The following is a 22,647-nucleotide window of genomic DNA, read 5'->3' as shown; positions in this document are numbered from 1 at the left end:
GGCAATGCTACCAAATACAAATTGAGTGTATGTAAACTTCTGACCCACTGGGAATGTAATGAAAGAAATAAAATATTAAATCAATCATTCTCTATTATTATTCTAACATTTCACATTCTTAAAATAAAGTGGTGATCCTGACTGACCTAAGACAAGGAATTTTTACTAGGATTAAATGTCAGGAATTGTGAAAAACCGAGTTTAAATGTATTTGGCTAAGGTGTATGTAAACTTCCGACTTCAACTGTATATGGCATGGAAAGACGGTTCCTTCAGATGTCTAAACTTTTGTGAAACAATAAGAAGGGTGGTGTCCCATACCTGTGCTTTGGGGGCTGGGTACTTCAGGCCCGGGTCCAGAGCCACCCGTTCAGAGCGGGGTTGTCGTAGCAGGGGGTCCTGACAAACAAAGCCTGCAGGGACATGACACTACAATGAGTAAATGACAGTGGCCAAATATTCTTGAGAGCATGTGTTATCTATAGCAGTAAAACCACATGAATAAAGATCAATCTGATACTACCATTTGTGACATCAATATGGCAGCTCTAGTCCTAATCTTTCTCCACAGTTCTTCTCACACCGACTCCCAATAATTGACATTTGCTCTCTCTTTCTAAAACTCACTATGAGCTAACTGATCCAAGAAGTGAAGATAGAAAAACTACTTTATACTTTCCCTTCATACTTTCTCATACAGAGTGATAGGAAAACTTATTTTGGATCAAATCGACAGGTCAGGTCCTGAGGTTCTTTGTACTGCCTCATCCAAGCCGTCAGGTAAGAATCGGGCTCTTGCCACGTTCTTGTCTAAATGCAGCAATTATTACAAGCACGGCTGACGCGTTACTGACAGCTACACACAAGGGGAAAATGAATGCTAATGGCATGCTGTCATTATTTACAGAGCTGGTATGCAGCCCAAGTGTTATCTGCCAAAAGCGCCGGGGTTTGTTTGGTGAATAATAGATGGGGTATGTTTTACATGTCACTGCTCATTTTCCCCAGGCCTGCACTCATGCATCAGTCCAAAGATAACTGGATATTTATGATTCCCTCCTCTCACTTAATGAGCGGGAGGGAGTGGAGGGAGATCCAGCCGCAAGCTGGCCCTGGTACAGACATACACATCACAGTCCCTCACACAGCGCCATTAGATATGGCCTCCAGGCTCAGTGTCATTTTATATCGTCAACTGATCATGACAGGGAGGTACAAACAAGATGACAAAAGCACTGATATGAACATACGGGGAGATTAAATGTAACCTTTATTTAACTAGGCAAGTCAGTTAAGAACAAATTCTTATTTACAATGACGGCATACCGGGGAACAGTGGGTGAACAAGGCAGAACAACAGATTTTTACCTTCTCAGCTTGGGGATTCAATCCAGCAACCTTTCAGTTACTGGCCCAATGCTCTAACCATTAGGCTACCTGCCACCCCAAATGTGCTGTACTTGTAGTACAAGTGTCATTGTCAATGCTCAACTTGCTTTGGAAAAAATTGGCTGAGACTGAAAGTGTAATAAGAATATTTATTTCAGATGTGGACTTGAATATCTATCAAATATTCTCCATAGCTCCAACCTGGCTACCTGAGAATGCATTAATTGTGAAGGAATGTGACATAACAAAGACATGTTATTCTCTGCATTAAGTGTCTGTTGTATAAACAGTGTTAATCTGCACCTAGGGCTAACCAATTTTTTGTTTGCAAGCTAAGGATTTATTTGGCTTAATAATGTGAGATCGCATTTCTCAAGAGAGCTTAATGACTCCAAAACAACCAAGTCATCTGTTGACAATTTCCCCTGCCAGTCATTGAATGTCAATTACAATGATGCCTGTGGTTTCTCCACAATTCTGAGGCCCCATTATGGAGCAATCCTACTAGGCATATTCTCTAATATACAACGTTAAACTAAGTGTGGGGCAAAAGTTAGTGTAAAACAATGCCTGACTGAAACCAAGCGTCAGGCAGCAGAATGGCCAATTAGTGGCTTTCTTCATTCGCAATGAGGATTTGCTGAAGAAAGCCCTAATAACAAGAGACACCGGGCTGAAAAATACACGTAGTGGAACCTGCTGCAGGCTAAATGCTGAGGATGGCAGGAGCCAGGTCCAACAAAGTTTCCATCTACGCTGGCACTCCCCAGCTAGGCCCCAGCCCAGTTCACAGGTAAAGAGAGGCCTTGGACGAGACATGGAAATGGGTGTTAAAGGCATGAGCAAAGTGATCACAAAGGGCAGCTAATTAAGCAGCCTGCCCATGACACGTCCTAAATGAAGTGTTGAGAATCGGGCCTGTTCTTTACTGACTTACTATGCATAGCTATTGAGATGGCTTTAAAAAATGTTTGTGTGCATGATTAGACAGATGTCTGCCTGAGAAAATGTCCTTACAATTCATTATATTGTCAAAATGGAAATAGGTGTCTTAGCAACAGTGGCTATAATGAGATAAAGAGCCTGCATGGAAATATGTGGACTCCTAAAACCTGGACCTTTCTGACAAACTAGGCTTTAAAACAAGTAAATATATAGAGGTTATGGTTTACTCAGTCACATCATAAAGAGCATGTGGTTAAAAATAAACAGGTGGTTAGGGTTGGGCGGTACACCATATACAGTGGGGCAAAAAAGTATTTAGTCAGCCACCAATTGTGCAAGTTCTCCCACTTAAAAAGATGAGAGAGACCTGTAATTTTCATCATAGGTGCACTTCAACTATGACAGACAAAATGAGAAAAAAAAATCACATTGTAGGATTTTTAATGAATTTATTTGCAAATTATGGTGGAAAATAAGTATTTGGTCACCTACAAACAAGCAAGATTTCTGGCTCTCACAGACCTGTAACTTCTTCTTTAAGAGGCTCCTCTGTCCTCCACTCATTACCTGTATTAATGGCACCTGTTTGAACTTGTTATCAGTATAAAAGACACCTGTCCACAACCTCAAACAGTCACACTCCAAACTCCACTATGGCCAAGACCAAAGAGCTGTCAAAGGACACCAGAAACAAAAGTGTAGACCTGCACCAGGCTGGGAAGACTGAATCTGCAATAGGTAAGCAGCTTGGTTTGAAGAAATCAACTGTGGGAGCAATTATTAGGAAATGGAAGACATACAAGACCACTGATAATCTCCCTCGATCTGGGGCTCCACGCAAGGTCTCACCCCGTGGGGTCAAAATGATCACAAAAATCCCAGAACCTAGTGAATGGCCTGCAGAGAGCTGGGACCAAAGTAACAAAGCCTACCATCAGTAACACACTACGCCGCCAGGGACTCAAATCCTGCAGTGACAGACGTGTCCCCCTGCTTAAGCCAGTACTTGTCCAGGCCCGTCTGAAGTTTGCTAGAGAGCATTTGGATGATCCAGAAGAAGATTGGAAGAATGTCATATGGTCAGATGAAACCAAAATCTAACTTTTTGGTAAAAACTCAACTCGTCGTGTTTGGAGGACAAAGAATGCTGACTTGCATCCAAAGAATACCATACCTACTGTGAAGCATGGGGGTGGAAACATCATGCTTTGGGGCTGTTTTTCTGCCAAGGGACCAGGACGACTGATCCGTGTAAAGGAAAGAATGAATGGGGCCATGTATCGTGAGATTTTGAGCGAAAACCTCCTTCCATCAGCAAGGGCATTGAAGATGAAACGTGGCTGGGTCTTTCAGCATGACAATGATCCCAAACACACCGCCCGGGCAACGAAGGAGTGGCTTCGTAAGAAGCATTTCAAGGTCCTGGAGTGGCCTAGCCAGTCTCCAGATCTCAACCCCATAGAAAATCTTTGGAGGGAGTTGAAAGCCCCAAAACACCACTGCTCACTGCTCTAGAGGAGATCTACATGGAGGAATGGGCCAAAATACCAGCAACAGTGTGTGAAAATCTTGTCAAGACTTACAGAAAACGTTTGACCTCAGTCATTGCCAACAAAGGGTATATAACAAAGTATTGAGATAAACTTTAGTTATATTATTTTCCACCATAATTTTCAAATAAATTCATAAAAAATCCTACAATGTGATTTTCTGGATTTTTTTTATCATTTTGTCTGTCATAGTTGAAGTGTACCTATGATGAAAATTACAGGCCTCTCATCTTTTTAAGTGGGAGAACTTGCACAATTGGTGGCTGACTAAATACTTTTTTGCCCCACTGTATGCGGTATCCTGGGGTATTTCAAAATACCATCAGTATGACTAACCAATAAGGTCAATACCCAATATTACATTTAATACACATTTGAATATTAGTACTTTTTAAATAAATACCTGTAGTCAACTTGTGCACTAGGTAATAGATAAAGCAGATCGCGTTCATCATTTTGCTTGTTAGACTATTTTGTTAGTCAGCTATATACCTTATAATGATTAAGTTAACTATATAAGATTTGCCAAATAAATCCTCTCGAGCTGGGTTTTACTATCTTGCTAAAGTTAGCTTGCAAGATCAAGCTTCTTGATAACAGGAGCAGAGAAAATCCCCTCCTGGATTAAGATTCCTGCTGTCTAATGTTTGTTTTGTGCATGCTGCAAACTGCATTTTGATATGTACTGAACAAAAATATAAAACACAACATGTCAAGTGTTGGTCCCATGTTTCATGAGCTGAAATAAAATATCCCAGAAATGTTACATATTCACAAAAAGCTTACAGTGCCTTGCGAAAGTATTCGGCCCCCTTGAACTTTGCGACCTTTTGCCACATTTCAGGCTTCAAACATAAAGATATAAAACTGTATTTTTTTGTGAAGAATCAACAACAAGTGGGACACAATCATGAAGTGGAACGACATTTATTGGATATTTCAAACTTTTTTAACAAATCAAAAACTGAAAAATTGGGCATGCAAAATTATTCAGCCCCCTTAAGTTAATACTTTGTAGCGCCACCTTTTGCTGCGATTACAGCTGTAAGTCGCTTGGGGTATGTCTCTATCAGTTTTGCACATCGAGAGACTGACATTTTTTCCCATTCCTCCTTGCAAAACAGCTCGAGCTCAGTGAGGTTGGATGGAGAGCATTTGTGAACAGCAGTTTTCAGTTCTTTCCACAGATTCTCGATTGGATTCAGGTCTGGACTTTGACTTGGCCATTCTAACACCTGGATATGTTTATTTTTGAACCATTCCATTGTAGATTTTGCTTTATGTTTTGGATCATTGTCTTGTTGGAAGACAAATCTCCGTCCCAGTCTCAGGTCTTTTGCAGACTCCATCAGGTTTTCTTCCAGAATGGTCCTGTATTTGGCTCCATCCATCTTCCCATCAATTTTAACCATCTTCCCTGTCCCTGCTGAAGAAAAGCAGGCCCAAACCATGATGCTGCCACCACCATGTTTGACAGTGGGGATGGTGTGTTCAGGGTGATGAGCTGTGTTGCTTTTACGCCAAACATAACGTTTTGCATTGTTGCCAAAAAGTTCAATTTTGGTTTCATCTGACCAGAGCACCTTCTTCCACATGTTTGGTGTGTCTCCCAGGTGGCTTGTGGCAAACTTTAAACAACACTTTTTATGGATATCTTTAAGAAATGGCTTTCTTCGTGCCACTCTTCCATAAAGGCCAGATTTGTGCAATATACGACTGATTGTTGTCCTATGGACAGAGTCTCCCACCTCAGCTGTAGATCTCTGCAGTTCATCCAGAGTGATCATGGGCCTCTTGGCTGCATCTCTGATCAGTCTTCTCCTTGTATGAGCTGAAAGTTTAGAGGGACGGCCAGGTCTTGGTAGATTTGCAGTGGTCTGATACTCCTTCCATTTCAATATTATCGCTTGCACAGTGCTCCTTGGGATGTTTAAAGCTTGGGAAATCTTTTTGTATCCAAATCCGGCTTTAAAATTCTTCACAACAGTATCTCGGACCTGCCTGATGTGTTCCTTGTTCTTCATGATGCTCTCTGCGCTTTTGACGGACCTCTGAGACTATCACAGTGCAGGTGCATTTATACGGAGACTTGATTACACACAGGTGGATTGTATTTATCATCATTAGTCATTTAGGTCAACATTGGATCATTCAGAGATCCTTACTGAACTTCTGGAGAGTTTGCTGCACTGAAAGTAAAGGGGCTGAATAATTTTGCGCGCCCAATTTTTCAGTTTTTGATTTGTTAAAAAAGTTTGAAATATCCAATAAATGTCGTTCCACTTCATGATTGTGTCCCACTTGTTGTTGATTCTTCACAAAAAAATACAGTTTTATATCTTTATGTTTGAAGCCTGAAATGTGGCAAAAGGTTGCAAAGTTCAAGGGGGCCGAATACTTTCGCAAGGCACTGTATTTCTCTAAAATGTTGGGCACAAATCCCTGTTAGTGAACATTTCTCCTTTGCCATCATAATCCAGCCACCTGACAGGTGTGGCATCTCAAGAAGCTGATTAAACAGCATGATCATTACACAGGTGCACCTTGTGCAGTGGACAATTAAAGGCCACTCTAAAATGTGCAGTTTTGTCACAACACAATGCCACAGATGTCTCAAGTTGAGGGAGTGTGCAATTGACATGCTGACTGCAGGAATGTCCACCAGAGAAGTTGCCACATAATTTATCTGCCATATGCCACATCCAATGTCCTTTTAGAGAATTTGGCAGTACGTCCAACTGGCCTCAACCGCAGACCACGTGTATGGCGTCATGCGGGCGAGCGGTTTGCTGATGTCAACGTTGTGAACATGGTGGCGGTGGGGTTATGGCATGGGCAGGCATAAGCTACAAAGAACACAATTGCATTTTATTGTTAGTAATTTGAATGCACAGAAATACCATGACGAAATACCATTTATTTTAAAGTATCTGTGTCCAGATGCATATCTGTCTTCCCAGTCATGTGAAATCCATAGATTAGGGCCTAATGAATTTACTGTACTTAAATTGACTGATTTCCTCATATGAACTTTAACTCAGTGAAATCTTTGAAATTGTTGCATGTTGCGTTTATATTTTTGTTCAGTATACTTACATAACTTTATGAGCTGGGTTGTCAATCTAAGTAGTAAATGTTCGCATTTGCACGTTAGCATTTACCTAGTATCCATTATGAGGATTCCATAGTACTAGTTAGCATTCTGATAAGTAACTTTTTTTTATTAAGGGGATTTACGTTTGAAAAAAATATATATAGCGCCCCTTGTGTGCACTACTGGTAATTCCGTATATCCCCAGGATGGCACAGGCACGGTATGAAGGTATGGACATCTGGATACCGTCCAACCCTACAGGTGGGTATGTAATTAAACAGAAACATTTTGGCCAAGAGCATTCATTCAGGTGTAGTCGCCAGACCAAACCCTTGGCATTCCTCCCTCCCCAAAACCCATGCATTAACACTTGTTTTTTATGTGCAGAAAGAGAGGGAGAGAGAAGGACTCACCCACAATAGAAAACATGTCTGATATCATGCTGGCCTTTATCTTCAGATCCAGAGGAGCATCACTGGAATGAAAGATTCAAATCATATAAAAACGAACAAAAGACATTAGAAAGACATCAAAGTCCATACAGTAAAATAACACAATATGCCCTCACAAACAAGTGCAATCCCAAAGTTGTAGAGGACACAAACGTCTCAATCACAGTCAACTCACAGAATTTACTGGGCTGGAAAGAACTGCTCAGATGTATTTCAAGAGGATGAGAAGATAAAAGCTTACATTTAGCCACCGGGTATTTATCAACAAACGAAGTGTAAATCCTCAAACATGCCATTTCATTATGTGTTATATTAACATGTCTATTCCTAGAGCTCACCAGAGGATGTTTAAGGGTTTATGGGAGGAAAACAGAAGTGTGTTTCATCTCAAAGAAGGACAAGAAGAACACTTGTTTGAGTTACCCTGAAGTCCCTTTAGCAATTTACACGTTTTTTTTTCAGAGCAGAGTAATGCTCTCAGAATGATGTTAAGAGAGCAACTGCTGTAAGGTCAAAGATTGAAGATCTGGCATAAGCATATATTTGTTCCTGTGAACCGTGAGATGACATGCAGTCAGTCACTCACCAGGCCAGGGAGGGAGAGAGGTTGACCTCCAGGAGCCATGGTTTGAGGTTGGAGTCGATGAGCACATCAAAGCCATACAGTTCTGTAGATAAATACACACACATGAATAATGGAGTTACCAGAGGACATGGGAGGTCAGCAGAGTTTGGCACTATTCTGGCTTCCGCTGACCCCATTTGTAATGAATAGGAATCTTTTCCCAACCACATATTAGGCTAAGTAATAGGCTAGGGACTAGCATTTTTCCTGGTCAGGTCACATGGGGAGGTAAACCTTCTGATCCTAGTGATGGAAGAGCCTGTTGTCTTATAAACAATAATAAGCCACAATATAACATAATAGACTCCAAGCTTCTTATCTTGGTTCCCACAAACTGGCAGTTGACAACATAGCTGGTTTTCGGGCTACTGATTATATGGATATTAAATATCCAATCACTCAGAGAGAGAAACTACATCAAACGAATGTTGCTACTGAGGAATGGCTGGCTGCATTACATTAGCTAAGTATATTCACATTTCAGTTCCACGGAGCTGCTTACATAAGAGCTGAGATGAGAACAGAGCATGTGAGCGGAGTAGAGCAGTTGGAAATCCCGTTCTCCGCTCCGGTGCTTCATGTCCTTTCCAACCACTCCGCTAAAAGAAAAAAACTGATACTCCAAATTCGCTCCATTCGTTAAAATCACAATTTAACCAACACCCATCTATTTTTGTGACTACCATTTGCTTTTGAAATATTGAAACCAAACGATTTGAAAGAAAAGTATTTGAATAAACATGAAAATGTGAATGTAAGAACCGCACACATTTTCAAATAGGCTACATGTCATATTAAACAGCATATAAACACTCTAAATAGGTCAGGAGCCAGACAGTGAGCCTAAGAAGGAATGAAAATGAATTACCTAGGCTAAATGATATCAATTATTTGAAGCCTATAAAGAAATACACTGAAGCATGTGCGAGTGCGACACAATAGGCTGTTAGGGATATAAAGAGCTCAGCATTTAAACATTTAATTATCTTAAATCGTTATATAGTCTATAAATTGCGCATCATCAAATCCGCTTTCAAATCAAATAATTTGTCATCACACGCTTACTTACAGGTTCTATTCCAACAATGCAAAATTAAAGATCAATTTAATTAAACATTTTAATAAGTGACAGTGAATAACAAATAAAAAAAACATGGCTATACAGAGCATTCGGGAAGTATTCAGACCCCTTGACGTTTTCCACATTTTGTTACGTTACAATCTTACTCTAAATGAATTAAACAAATGATTTTCCTCATCCACACAAAGTGAAAACAGGTTGAGAAATTTTGGCACAATTACCTCAAATAAAAAACAGAAATAACTTATTTACATAAATATTCAGACCCTTTGCTATGAGACTAACTCTGTTTTTCAGTGGCAGGGACTGGGAGACTAGTCAGGATCGAGGGAAGGATGAACGGAGCAAAGTACAGAGATCCTTGATGAAAACCTGCTTCAGAGCGCTCAGGACCTTGGACTGGGGTTCACCTTCTATCAGGACAATGACACAGCCAAGACAGCTAAGCACACAGCCAAGACAACGCAGTAGTGGTTTTGGGACATGTCTCTGATTTTCCTTGAGTGGCCAAGCCAGAGCCCAGACTTGAACACGATCGAACATCTCTGGATAGACCTGAAAATAGCTGTGCAGCGATGCTCCCCATCCAACCTGACAGAGCTTGAGAGGATCTGCAGAGAATGGGAGAAACGCCCCAAATACAGGTGTGCCAAGCTTGTAGCGTCATACCAAAGAAGAGTCGAGGCTGTAATCGCTGCCAAAGGTGCTTCAACAAAGTACTGAGTAAAGGGTCTGAATACTTATGTAAATTTGATGTTTTTTTATTTTTTATTAATTTGCTCAAATAAAACAGTTTTTGCATTGTCATTATGGTGTATTGTCTGTAGATTGAGGGGAGGAAACGATTTAATCAGTTTTAGAAGAAGGCTGTAACGTAACAAAATGTGGAAAAAGTAAAGGGGTACGAATACTTTCCGAATGCACTGTTTAAAGGGAGTAGAACATAACATTGCTATATAAAGGGAGTACCAGTACCAAGGCGATGAATAGGGGTACAAGCTATGTACTGTACATATACAGTACCAGTCAAAAGTTTGGACGCCTACTCATTCAAGGGTTGTTGTTAATTTTAACTATTTTCTACATTGTTGAATACTAGTGAAAACATCAACACTATGAAATAACACATATGGAATCATGTATTAACCCAAAAAGTGTTAAGCAAATCTAAATATGTTTTAGATTCTTAGAGTCACCCTTTGCCTTGATGACAGCATTGCACACTCTAGGCATTCTCTCAACCAGCTTCATGAGGAATGCTTTTCCAAACATCTTGAAGGAGTTCCCACATATGCTGCTTTTCCTTCACTCTGTGGTCCAAACCATCTCAATTGGGTTGAGGTTGGGTGATTGTGGAAGCCAGGTCATCTGATGCAGCACTCAACCACTCTCATTGGTCAAATAGCCCTTACACAGCCTGGAGGTGTGTTGGGTCATTGTCCTGTTGAACAACAATTCATAATCCCACTAAGTGCAAACCAGATGGGATGGTATATCACTGAAGAATGCTGAGGTAGCCATGCTGGTTAAGTGTGCCTTGAATTCAAAATAAATCACAGACGGTGTCACCAGCAAAGCACCCCGACACCATCACACCTCCTACTCCATGCTTCACGGTGGGAACCACATGCGGAGATCATCCGTTCACCTACTCTGCATCTCACAAAGACACGGCGGTTGGAACAAAAATCGCAAAATTGGACTCAGGCTAAAGGACAGATTTCCACTGGTCTAATGTTCATTACTTGTGTTTCTTGGCCCAAGCAAGTCTCTTCTTTATTTTGGTGTCCTTTAGTTGTGGTTTCTTTGCAGCAATTCGACCATGAAGGCCTGATTCACGCAGTCTCCTCTGAACAGTTGATGTTTGGATGTCCGGAATGACTAACCTTCATGTCTTAAAGTAGTGATGGACTGTCGTTTCTCTTTGCTTAATTCAGCTGTTCTTGCCATAATATGGACTTTTACCAGATAGGGCCTCCTGTATACCACCCCAACTGTACCTTGTCACAACACAACTGATTGGCTCAAATGCAATAAGGAAAGAAATTCCACAAATTAGCTGTTTTGACTGGTAGTGTAGGTAGAGGTAAAGTGACTAGCAGCAGCGTATGTGGGGAGTGTGAAAGTGTATGGCGTCAGTATGCATGTTCGTGCGTGTGGGCGTATGTGTCTGTGTGTTGGGGTATCAGTGGAAGTACACTGCATATACAAAACATTACAATGACAGACTGACCAAGTGAAAGCTATGATTACATATGAATGTCACTTGTTTAATCCACTTGAAAATCAATGTAGATGAAGGGGAGGAGACAGGTTAAAGAAGGATTTTTAAGCCTTGAGACATGGATTGTGTGTGCGTGTGTAAGTTTGCGTGTGCCACTGAGAGTGAATAGGCAAGACAAAAGACTTATGTGCCTTTGAACGGGATATGGTAGTAGGTGCCAGGCGCACCGGTTTGTGTAAAGAACTGCAATGCTGCTGGATTTTTCACACTAAATGGTTTCCTATGTGTATCAAGAATGGTCCACCACGCAAAGGACATCCAGCCAAATTGACAACTGTGGGAAGCATTTGAGGCAATATGGGCAAGCATCCCTGCGGAACACTTTCGACACCTTGTACTTTCGACACCAGTGATGTACTGGGCCACACGCACTACCCTCTGTAGCGCCTTGCGGTTGGATGCCAAGCAGTTGACATACCAAGCGGTGATGCAGCCAGTCAAGATTCTCTCGATGGTGCAGCTGAAGAACTTTGAGGATCTGAGGACCCATGACAAATCTTTTCAGCCTCATGAGGGGGAAGAGGCGTTGTCGTGCCCGCTTCACGACCATGTTGGTGTTTGGACCATGATAAATCCTTAATGATATGGACACCGAGGACCTTGAAGCTCTCGACCTGCTCCACTACAGCACCGTCGATGTGAATGGGGGCATGCTCGGCCCTCCGTTTCCTGGCATCGACGATCAGCTCCATTGTCTTACTGAAGACGAGGGAGAGGTTGTCTTGGCACCACACTGCCAGGTCTTTGACCTCCTCCCTATAGGCCGTCTCATCATCAACAGTGATCAGGTTTACCACCGTTGTGTCATCAGCAAACTTAATGGTGGTGTTGGAGTCGTGCGCTGCACCAGTTGCAGAGGGAGGTGTTCAGTCCCAAGGACCTTAGCTTAGTAATGAGCTGAGGGCTCTATGGTGTTGAACACTGAGATGTAGTCAATGAACCGCATTCTAATGTAGGTGTTCATTTTGTCCAAACAGGAAAGGGCAGTGTGGGGTGGAATAGAATTTGCATAGTCTGTGGATCTGTTGATCTGTTGGGGCGGTATGCAAACTGGAGTGGGTCCAGGGTGTCTGGGATGATGGTCTTGATGTGAGCCGTGACTTTCAATGCATTTCATGGCTACAGATGTGAGTGCTATCTATGGTCATTTAGACAGGTTACCTTGGTGTTCTTGGGCACAGGGACAATGGAGGTCTGCTTGAAACATATAACAGACAGTTGTCCGGAACAGCTCATGCTCTCACGAGTGATTCAGTGTTGCTTGCCTCGAAGCGAGCATAGAAGTAATTTAGCTCGTCTGGTAGGCTCGTGTCATTGGGAAGCTCTCGGCTGTGTTTCCCTTTGTAGTCTGTAATACTTTTCAAGCCCTGCCACATTCGACGAGCATCAGAGCCGGTGTAGTAGGATTCAATCTTAGTCCTGTATTGATGCTTTGCCTGTTTGATGGTTCGTCGGAGGGCATAGCGGGATTTCTTAAAAGCGTCCGGGTTAGTATCCCGCTCCTTGAAAGCAGCAGCTCTAGCCTTTAGTGCAGCGCGGATGGTGCCTATAATCCATGACTTCTGGTTGGGATATGTACAGTACGTACGGTAACTGTGGGGACTACGTCGTCGATGCACTTATTAATGAAGCCGGGGACTGATGTGGTAAACTCCGATGCCATCGGATGAATCACGGAACATATTCCCGTCTGTGCTAGCGAAGCAGTCCTGTGGGTTAGCATCTGTTTCATCGGGCCACTTCCGAATTAAGCGTTTTAAATGGTACTTCCTGTTTCTGCTTGTAAGCAGGAATTATGAGGATAGGGTTATGGTCAGATTTGCCAAATGGAGGGAGAGGGAGAGCTTTGTACACATCTCTGTGAGTGGAGTAAAGGTGGTCTTGAGTTCTTTTTTTCCCCTCTAGTTGCACAGGTGACATGCTGGTAGAAATTAGATAAAAACAGATTTGAATTTTCCTGCATTAAAATCACTGGCCACTAGGAGTGCAGCCTCTGGATGAGCATTTTCTTATTGGCTTATGGCCCTATATAGCTGGTTGAGTGCGATCTTACTACCAGCATAGGTTTGTGGTGATAAATATACAGCTACGAAAAATATAGATTAACTCTTGGTAAAAAGCATGGTTAACAGCTTATCATGAGGTACTCTAATTCAGGTGAGTAGAACCTTGGAGACTTCCTTAATATTAGAGATTGTGCACCAGTTGTTAAAAGACACACACACCCCCGCCCTTGAGTTTACGAGACGCTGCCGTTCTGTCGTTGCATAGAAGTTAGATTTATATTAACCATGCTCTCATTCATCCAGGACTCCGTGAAGCATAGGACATTACAGTTCTTCAGGACCCGTTGATATGATAGTCTCGAACAGAGCTTGTCCAGTTTGTTCTCCAGTGATTGTACATTCACCAATAGAACAAAAGGGTAGAGGTGGTATATTCACTCGCCGCCGTAGTTTCATCAGGGTGCCCCCACATCGGCCTCTACATCGTTGTATTTTCCTCTTACGAGTGTCAAGGATTAGGGCCTGGTCCGGGTGAGCTTTGTGTCCTGAATTATTTTTTTTTATTAAATTTTTACCCCCTTTTTCTCCCCAATTTCATGGTATCCAATTGTTAGTAGCTACTATCTTGTCTCACCGCTACAACTCCCATAAGGGCTCAGGAGAGATGAAGGCCGAAAGTCATGCGTCCTCCGATACACAACCCAACCAAGCCGCACTGCTTCTTAACACAGCATCCAACACGGAAGCCAGCCGCACCAATGTGTCGGAGGAAACACCGTGCACCTGGTGACCTTGGTTAGCGTGCACTGCACCCGGCCCGCCACAGGAGTCACTGGTGCGTGATGAGACAAGGATATCCCTACCGGCCAAGCCCTCCCTAACCCGGACGACACTAGGCCAATTGTGCGTCGCCCCACGGACCTCCCGGTCGCGGCCGGTTGCGACAGAGCCTGGGCGCGAACCCAGAGTCTCTGGTGGCACAGCCCTTAACCACTGCGCCACCTGGGAGGCCCTGTCCTGAATTCTTCATCCAAATCGAGGTTAGTGACCGCTGTTTTGATGTCCAGAAGCTCTTTTCTGTCATAGAAAACAATGGCGGAAACATTATGTACAAAAAAAATTAAGATCAGCACAAACAAACAAAATAGCATAATTGGTCAGGAGGCCATTATATACACACTATAAAATGTTCATGCCATTATATACACACACACTATAAAATCCTTCTTCCACATTGGGCTGGTGTTGCTCAGTCAATATTGTACCACAAAATTAGCCTACATGGTGATCTCAGTTTAAACCACACCTCAGTCCCAAAAGGTCCCCCTCTAGGCCTAGCTGAAGAGAAGCAAATGATTATGACGGAGCAAATTATTGATAGACCCTGAACTCCAACCGAGCTAAGTTTGGAAAATTAGGGAAGTATTTTCCAAGTGCGAGGGACCTGGCGACTCAGACACATATATATATTCCACTCCATCGTCAGCTTGGCAGAGAGCGACACAATAAAAGGCCTTTTACTGAGTGGTCAGGGAGTTCCCTGTGTACAAACTCATCCATTCTCTCCCACCCTCGCTCTCCTTCCTTCACGGTTATAAAACAGCCATTTCACAACAGCGCGACGGGGCTAGGAGCCCTGTGGAAGCCCTTCTCACCACCACTCCCTCACACTGCTCTGCCTGGGGGGAGTCCATCAGCTTAGCCCACTGCCCCCAGAGAAAAGACAGTCTTTTACAGGGCACTGGGCAAAGCTCTGGCCGTAATGACAGGGAAAAATCTGCTTAATGGCTCTTCAAAAGAAAAGTCAGTTTTGAGAAGAGGCCAGAGGTTGTTGTTTTCAAAGTGGTCGTAGCGCAAGTTGTTTATTCTAGTGTTAGAGGTCAACATCAGTGTTAATACAGAGAACCATGCTATGTTATGTTCACACAGTTGTTGGCAAAGGAGTGATATTACAGTGCAAGTCAAGTTTTATAATAAACAAATCAGTCATTCGTTGTTTGTATATTTACTTATTATCCTCTTCTTCATGGTTTTCTGACAATAGTAAATGGCAGCATGAGACTTCCAAAGTCTCTGAGATTCTAACTTCTTCAAGAGTCGGCTAATTTATCTTCGCTTGTAAAATATTTATTTAACTGACTTGCCTAGTTAAATAAAGGTGAAGAACAAACTCTTATTTACAATGACGGCCTATTGGGGAACAGTTTTGTTCAGTGAACTGTTTTGTTCAGGGGCAGAACGACAGAACCTTGTCAGCTCGGGGATATGATCCAGCAACCTTTCGATTACTGGCCCAATGCTCTAACCACTAGGCTACCTGCCGCCCCTAAATATGACACGTACGAAAGATCTAAATGATTTCCAACTCATCCATATTCTTTTTAAATTTGAGCAAAGTCATTCATCATGTCATTGCTAGGGGTCAAGGGGCTTGCTAAACTCGTGTTAAAGTGGAATTGATCCAAAATGTGACGATGCAGTCCTTAGCCAAGGCCTTTAACATTAGTAGCAGAACCAATCTGTCTTTGGGTAAGGATTGGACACTAAAAGCCAAACAGTAGTTGCTAAGCAGAATGCAGGGATTTTCTTTTCCATTCACTGACACACACAGAGAGAGAGAGAGAGAGAGAGAGAGAGAGAGAGAGAGAGAGAGAGAGAGAGAGAGAGAGAGAGAGAGAGAGCACCATAAAACAAGTATCAAGGAACAGAGAAGGGGAATAAATTGTTTGAGCCCGGAGTGCCTCAGTGGTACCACAACAACGGAAGAAAGAGAGAAAACAAAGAAAGCCTCTCCACTTCGCCAGCCCCCGACAAGCAGACTCCATGTGCCGCGCATTTTCCCCCAATTAGGAGCAGACGCTGCTGCTGCCCCATGAGCCCCTGGAGCCGGCAGCCGCTCGCGCCGAGACGCGTTTGTTCTGTTGCTCGACCGCTGCCTGGGAGTGCCGTTAACGCAGCCACAGAGAAACCACAACAGACATAACACAGCGAGAGAGGAGAACATCCACAACACCCATTAAACGAGGGAGGGAAATAAATAAATGAAGAAGAAGTGATGCGAAGATCAAGAAGAGTGTTTTTTACTATTGGATGGGCGCAGTTGGAAACTCCATCACAAGAGACAGCGCCAGAACAATGATCTCCCCACCCCGGCCATGCAGTTCATGGGCCCCACAATAACAACAACAACATAAAGCATCTTCTTGAAGTGGGTTTCATTGTTACTTATCACAAATTGGATTATTGCAGCATTTTCAAATAAATCACTTAAGTTGACATTGTAAATCCAGAGAAACAGAGAGGAGCAACAAGTTTGATGCCAAAGGCACAAAGACGCCCTGAATGCAATAAAATAAAAACTGCTGTATCTCCATGGGTAACACAAAAAAGCACTATGATAGAAATGAGCAGCTCAAAACATAGGCTAAATCCAGTGATTTGCAAAGAATTTCATAATAACCATATATCATCCTCATCGTAAAATCCCTATTTTTGGGACAGTAAAGTGTTTGATTTACGGACAAATGTAGGACTAAAAGTTGTTTATAAACTATTGCTGATTCCACACTATGTAATATGAGAGATGTTCTGTGGACTACATGAGCAGTTGGTGGAATGTTTTGTGTTGAACAAAATAAGCCTTTGGCTTGGCTAGATCAGATCTCAGTCAAAACATGTCTTAATCAGCATCTCTCAGTAAAAAGTCTATCCATTAATCATAAGGCATAGTGGTAAAGAGAGCAGCATGGGTGGCATCCTCCCCAACACACAACTCACCAAGGCAAGTTAGAAGGGGAAAAAAATGGTTGTTTTTACTCTTTCCCACATCTGAGACAGAGTATTAAAGGATTTTGTTACAGTAGGCTCGTAAAGATAGGCAGAGCAAATTGTGCAAAAAGCGCAAATCCCATTTGAAAACAATAAACATTGTATTAAAGACAGTAAAAAGGCTTGGAATAGTTTGCTGCAAATTAAGATTACAACCCGCTTTATGGCCATGTGTGGCTGTGGTCCAGAAGTGGCAGAGATTGCATGTTAACTCCGAACAATAGGCCCTATTTTAGGGACGCATACACCGCCCTCATTATCCACAATTATTTAAACGGATACATCACAGCCTACTAATGTTTTCCTTCTAATTGGTGCATGGCAACATTGCTGGATCATTTCAGAGCATGAATTAACATTGAATTCATGTTTGGGAGATTGTGGGAGGAGGAGAGGAAGGCAGAGAGAGGAGAAGGACGTCGACAGGAGCTGAGAGAGCTGTGGTTTGGGTTGAAATTATTTACGAGAGAAGATAAAGCACACAGTGATACTGGACTCCCTGAAGCAGAGGCAGGCCTGGCCTCCCAGCACTCATGTTTTATACTGGCTCATACAGTACATGTCTCCACAGACACTCAGTCACATATTTAAAAAGCAACAGGCCCACCTTGAGAGGAGGATGAGAACAGAGGTAGCAGGACGAGGGTGATCCTCTGAAATTGTCAGGACTAGAGTTGTCACTGTCTTCCTTTGGAAATTGTCTCCAGCAGACACTTAATTTTATAATTAACTAGCTTGAGGCGATCTGAAGACAACAAAATTACACCACATTAGACGGTAAACTGATATCACAAAGGGTAATGGGCATGTTTATTAGTCAACTGGCTTTGTGTATAGAACAAAATAGATGGGCCTACTTGCCTGTGTACAGTGTGTGTGTGTGCGTGTGTATGCTCACAAGGTTGTGTGTAAGTTCATTGGTGTGTCAACATCCATTCATGTCCTGTTCTCTCACTCTACTGTCATCTTTCCCTAAAATGACTCATTTCCATCAGGCAAGTACGAAGGCAGGATTAAGGCATGCCGCCCTGGCCCCACCTCATCCCACAAACACCTTCATCTGAACATTTCACACCCTGGGCCCGTCTGCCTGTGGTGCCCTGTGGTGATGCCTGCCGATCGGGGCACAGATATTATCTCTACACAAGCGATGCTTAGATAACATGCTTTTTGCCCTGGTACACAGCCCCTACAGCCCAAACAATCACAAGTCAGGGTCTATTATGTCTACAGTGGCTTGTCAAAAGTGCAGCCAGGGCTCTCTACTTTTCTAACCAGTGAGAGCACAAAGCAAAGAGAGACAGAGTTACAGACAAGAACAGGAAGAGAACGGGAGACAGAGAGAGAGACAGCGTGCAAGAACGAAAAGGAGACAGAAGGCAGAGGATGCTCAGCAGACCTGGCTGCAGTCAAACCCCAGGTCTCCAAGAGAACGCCAGCGAGAGAGGGAAGACAATTAGTGCCAACACTAACATCAGTAATGGCTCCAAAATGGAGTTCACGCGAGCCTGGTGCTACACAGGAGCAGCCAAGAAAACAGTCACCCTAAATCAGACAGACCTGAATGGCAACAGAAAAAAGGAAACAAATTCCTGCTTCGGTCAACAAGCTGACTCCAAAACCATCCGGACTGTCAGAGAGCAGGACGGATTTGGGAATGTCTGTAGTCTGCACCGAAGAAATGAAGGAGAAAATGAAAGGGTATGGAATACTACATATTCAAAGATCGAGCATCAACAAGGCAAGAGTGTGGCAGACAATCTTACCGAAGCAGTTGTTCCTGTGGGGCACAAACATCTTGCAGGCAGTGGCTATCTGCAGCTCAGCGCTCAACACAGCCTTAATCACCAGGTCCTCCACCTGACTCATCAGCACTGGAAAACACAGAAACAGAGAGCAGGGTGACACTCAGTCTGAGACCTGCCTAGTCTACTTTACACACAGGACCCTAAAGAACTTTACACTGGACACAAATTGGCTAGAATATCTCAACATCTTTAACACAATCTGTGGTTACAGGTTGACGTGTAGATTCTGCCCTACTGAGCATTTTGACAGAGAAGGGTGGGGATCTGGGTGTAAGACTAAATCCGGTTCAACTACAGTAACATTTCTTTGACTGTGCATGGACAATAGCATGGACATTCTGAGCCAGGAGAGGGTGGAGGGGAGGAGGTTCAAAGGAGAGTGAATAGTTCAGACTACTCACATGTGGTGTCTTTTCCCTCCTGCTTCAAATACCGCAGCATTGCACTCATGCTCCATTTGTTCCCATAATCCTCCACTTCAGGGTCATCACAACTGAAAAGGAAGAAAATAAATATAATGGTCTGGCTTTTTCCAAAACAGTTCATGCTACAATGTTGAAAAGATAGTCATTAGAAAACCAAAGTGGGAATCTATCTACCATCTGAAAATACCATTCAAAAACCAAAACGTGTATGATTTGCTGTTTTCCCAATTCTATGCACCGTCAATAAGCTACATATTAACTTAGAGATTCCTGAAGGAGAATAGAAGTGATTGTTCCCTGCAGATCCCAGGTTACCTGACATAGTCGCTGCTCTTCTTGTTCACGCTGTAGTTGGTGAGATGCATGAACTGGTTCTTGATGCTCTTTGTGCCACAGTCATACTTCACGGTGGCAAACCTGTAGGCAGAGTTTTGGTTCAATTAAACAATTTCCAATAACACAACTTACAGAGGATGCACAAAAAGTTACTATACATTACTTACAGCAATTCATATGATTGACCTTTGACAGCATTAGAGGGTCTATTAGTAAAGGAGATATGTTCTCCATACTGTACTATGTATTAAAGAGGATTGACACCACATGTGGAATATTGAGAATTCCTTGGCATACAGCGAGTACCCGAATCTAGTCAAACCAAATGGAATGTCAAAGATTAAAGTGGTATTCGCAATTCAGCCAGGATTAATTGCCCTCCATTAATAATCAAGCACAGTCTGCGCTAAACAGCCCTGTGCGTTTGTGTTTGATTGCCTCACGCATTGCAGCACATCCATCAAGCCTAGCCGAGATGAGACAATCAGTATGCATCATCCACCCATCGCTGCCCCCAACCCCACATGAGCCCAGACGATCTTAATGATGAATGAATAAATACAGTATTACTGCAGGCTCCAGGTAAAGACACAGGAAAATTGTTGATCTAATATGATAATAAGAAAATAACTAAATGTTGCAAATAGCATTGCGGCTGTGGGACACTCATTTTAAGTCTGTCACTGCAGATTTACATCTGAGACTCATAAGATAATTACAGCACAATATCATTCATGTTTAATAATTCTGTAAAACAATTTCAAACAGAGATCTGTCTCCCTGCTTATCAGGGTCCAAGTCTGAGCAAAGAGCATTTGATTATCTCATTGGACCATGGAGACAATGGAGAGCTTTGTTTGAAAGCCCCACCAAACCGTACTACTCATCAGTGGCAGATAGAAACGTTTAGACCACCCTCTACTGGTCATTGCGTGGTAACTTCCTAACTACAGTTGATACTTTTCTTCACTACTTTCATGAGGACAGGAAATAATTCCAAAGCCACTATCCAACATGGACACTTTTGACCCAATACACACTTCAATGACCTAGCTAATGGAGATTAGATATCCCATATATAATCATTGGTGGCAGGTAGCCTAGCAGTTAAGGGCGTTGGGCCAGTAACCAAAAGGTTGCCGTTTCGAATCCTCAAGCCGACTAGGTGAAAAATATGTCGATGTGCCCTTGAGCAACGCTTTTAACCCTAAATGTTCCTGGATGAGAGCTTCTGCTAAATGATTCAAATGTAACTGGACATTGTTTGCATAACACAAAGTAAAGATCTAGTACACAGCTCACCTGGCCAGGCCCTCCTCATAGAGATAGATAGTGAGTGGATCATATGATGTCACCAGCACATACAACCGCACATCAAACTTGAAGTCTGCAAAAAATGTATTAAACATACATACAAAATGACTGCTTTTCTAACTACTGTCTTCATCTGCATAAGTAACTGATTTGACAACACTTGAAGGGGAAAAACTCACCGTCAATCAGTAATGGGTTATTGATGTATCGAGAAACTAAGATGTTCTCATCCATTGGAATCTGGGTAGGCTTTGTAGGATAAGGATCATACGTTAGGCTAAATAACACATCAATCATTAGATTACACATACAGTGAGCTCCAAAAGCATTTGACAGTGACACATTGAAATTATACCATGACTATGGGAGGTTAAAGTGCAGACTGTCAGCTTTAATGAGGGTATTTCCATCCATACAGGGTGAACCGTTTAGAAATTACAGCACTTTGTACATAGTCTCCCCCCCCCCCCCCCATTTTAGTGGACCAAAGGTATAGGGACAAATTCACTTGTGTATTAAAGTAGTCAAAAGTAAAGTATTTTGTCCCATATTCCTAGCACGCAATGATTACATCCAGCTTGTTGGAAGCATTGCTCTTTTTTTTGGTTGCGTTTCAGATTATTTTGTGCCCAATAGAAATGAATGGTAAATAATGTATTGTGTCGTTTTGGAGTCAGTTTTATTGTAAATAAGAATATAATATGTTTCTAAACACTAAACATGCTACCATGACTGCTGATAGTTCTGAATGAATCGTGAATAATGATGGGAGAGAAAGTTAGACACAGATGAACAAACATCATAACCCCAAGACATGCTAACCGCTCACCAACACAACAGAGGAGGCTAGCATTTTGGGGGGGGGGGGGGGGGTATGATATTTATGCGGCTGTAACTTTCTCACTCATCATTGGTCACGATTCATTAAGGAGTACAGAGCCAAAGTACAGAACCAAAACAAAAACATTTGTCACTGTTCCAATACTTTTGGAGCGCACTGTATAATGCACCAGGTCCAGTATGATCAAGTCAGACACATGAAATTGGCCATTCAAAGAGAAAACCCATCCTCTACAGCAGTCTATCAGAGGAGTGGGGTCATTTATGAGTCTGAAATGTGTTGCAGGTGGTGAAGCCAGGGAGGGGTGAGGGAGGTGGAGAGCTACTAACCGTCGGGCTGGCTACAGTTCAGAGAAAACCCCCAAAATGAACATCCTTCTTTCTAAATATCACCCTGACATTCTTTCCACTGTTTCATAAAAATACCCCAGAAGAAAAAGCATGTTTATAGGTTGTCCAAGTCAGAGAACCTTCTGGAGCTCTTCCAAAGCCTTGAAGTGTGTGATTTACTCAACAGTGCTTAATGTCTATGACACACATTGTTTTATACTTAATTTTTCAACAGAATCCACCCCCTCCCGCAAGTAACTGCCATATTGTTTCATTTACAACCTGAGATCCCTCAGGCTAGTATCCCCATGTAGCCTTAAGGTGAGTGTATCTACACTTT

General features: G+C 42.6%; 1 protein-coding gene across 3 annotated transcripts in view; it reads right to left on the bottom strand.

The window, feature by feature from the left end:
• ttll5 (tubulin tyrosine ligase-like family, member 5) overlaps nucleotides 1-22,647 on the bottom strand; it is a 96,231-nt gene that overhangs the window by 64,554 nt on the left and 9,030 nt on the right. For 2 of the 3 annotated variants that reach the window (XM_021574390.3, XM_021574392.3), the window contains exons 8-15: nucleotides 21,317-21,386; nucleotides 21,126-21,210; nucleotides 19,803-19,904; nucleotides 19,464-19,555; nucleotides 19,021-19,128; nucleotides 8,017-8,098; nucleotides 7,392-7,453; nucleotides 322-413 (exon numbers count right to left, since the gene is read on the bottom strand). In XM_021574390.3, the coding sequence (XP_021430065.3) occupies nucleotides 322-413; nucleotides 7,392-7,453; nucleotides 8,017-8,098; nucleotides 19,021-19,128; nucleotides 19,464-19,555; nucleotides 19,803-19,904; nucleotides 21,126-21,210; nucleotides 21,317-21,386 (693 nt within the window). The remainder of the gene's footprint in view (nucleotides 1-321; nucleotides 414-7,391; nucleotides 7,454-8,016; nucleotides 8,099-19,020; nucleotides 19,129-19,463; nucleotides 19,556-19,802; nucleotides 19,905-21,125; nucleotides 21,211-21,316; nucleotides 21,387-22,647) is intronic. The other variant, XM_090211337.1, reaches the window with a different exon arrangement.

Source organism: Oncorhynchus mykiss, chromosome 19 (genome assembly GCF_057628025.1).
Source record: "Oncorhynchus mykiss isolate SJ-2025 chromosome 19, ASM5762802v1, whole genome shotgun sequence".
Taxonomy (NCBI): domain Eukaryota; kingdom Metazoa; phylum Chordata; class Actinopteri; order Salmoniformes; family Salmonidae; genus Oncorhynchus; species Oncorhynchus mykiss.
The sequence above is the reverse complement of the archived record's forward strand: the minus strand, read 5'-3'. Positions and strand labels throughout refer to the sequence as shown.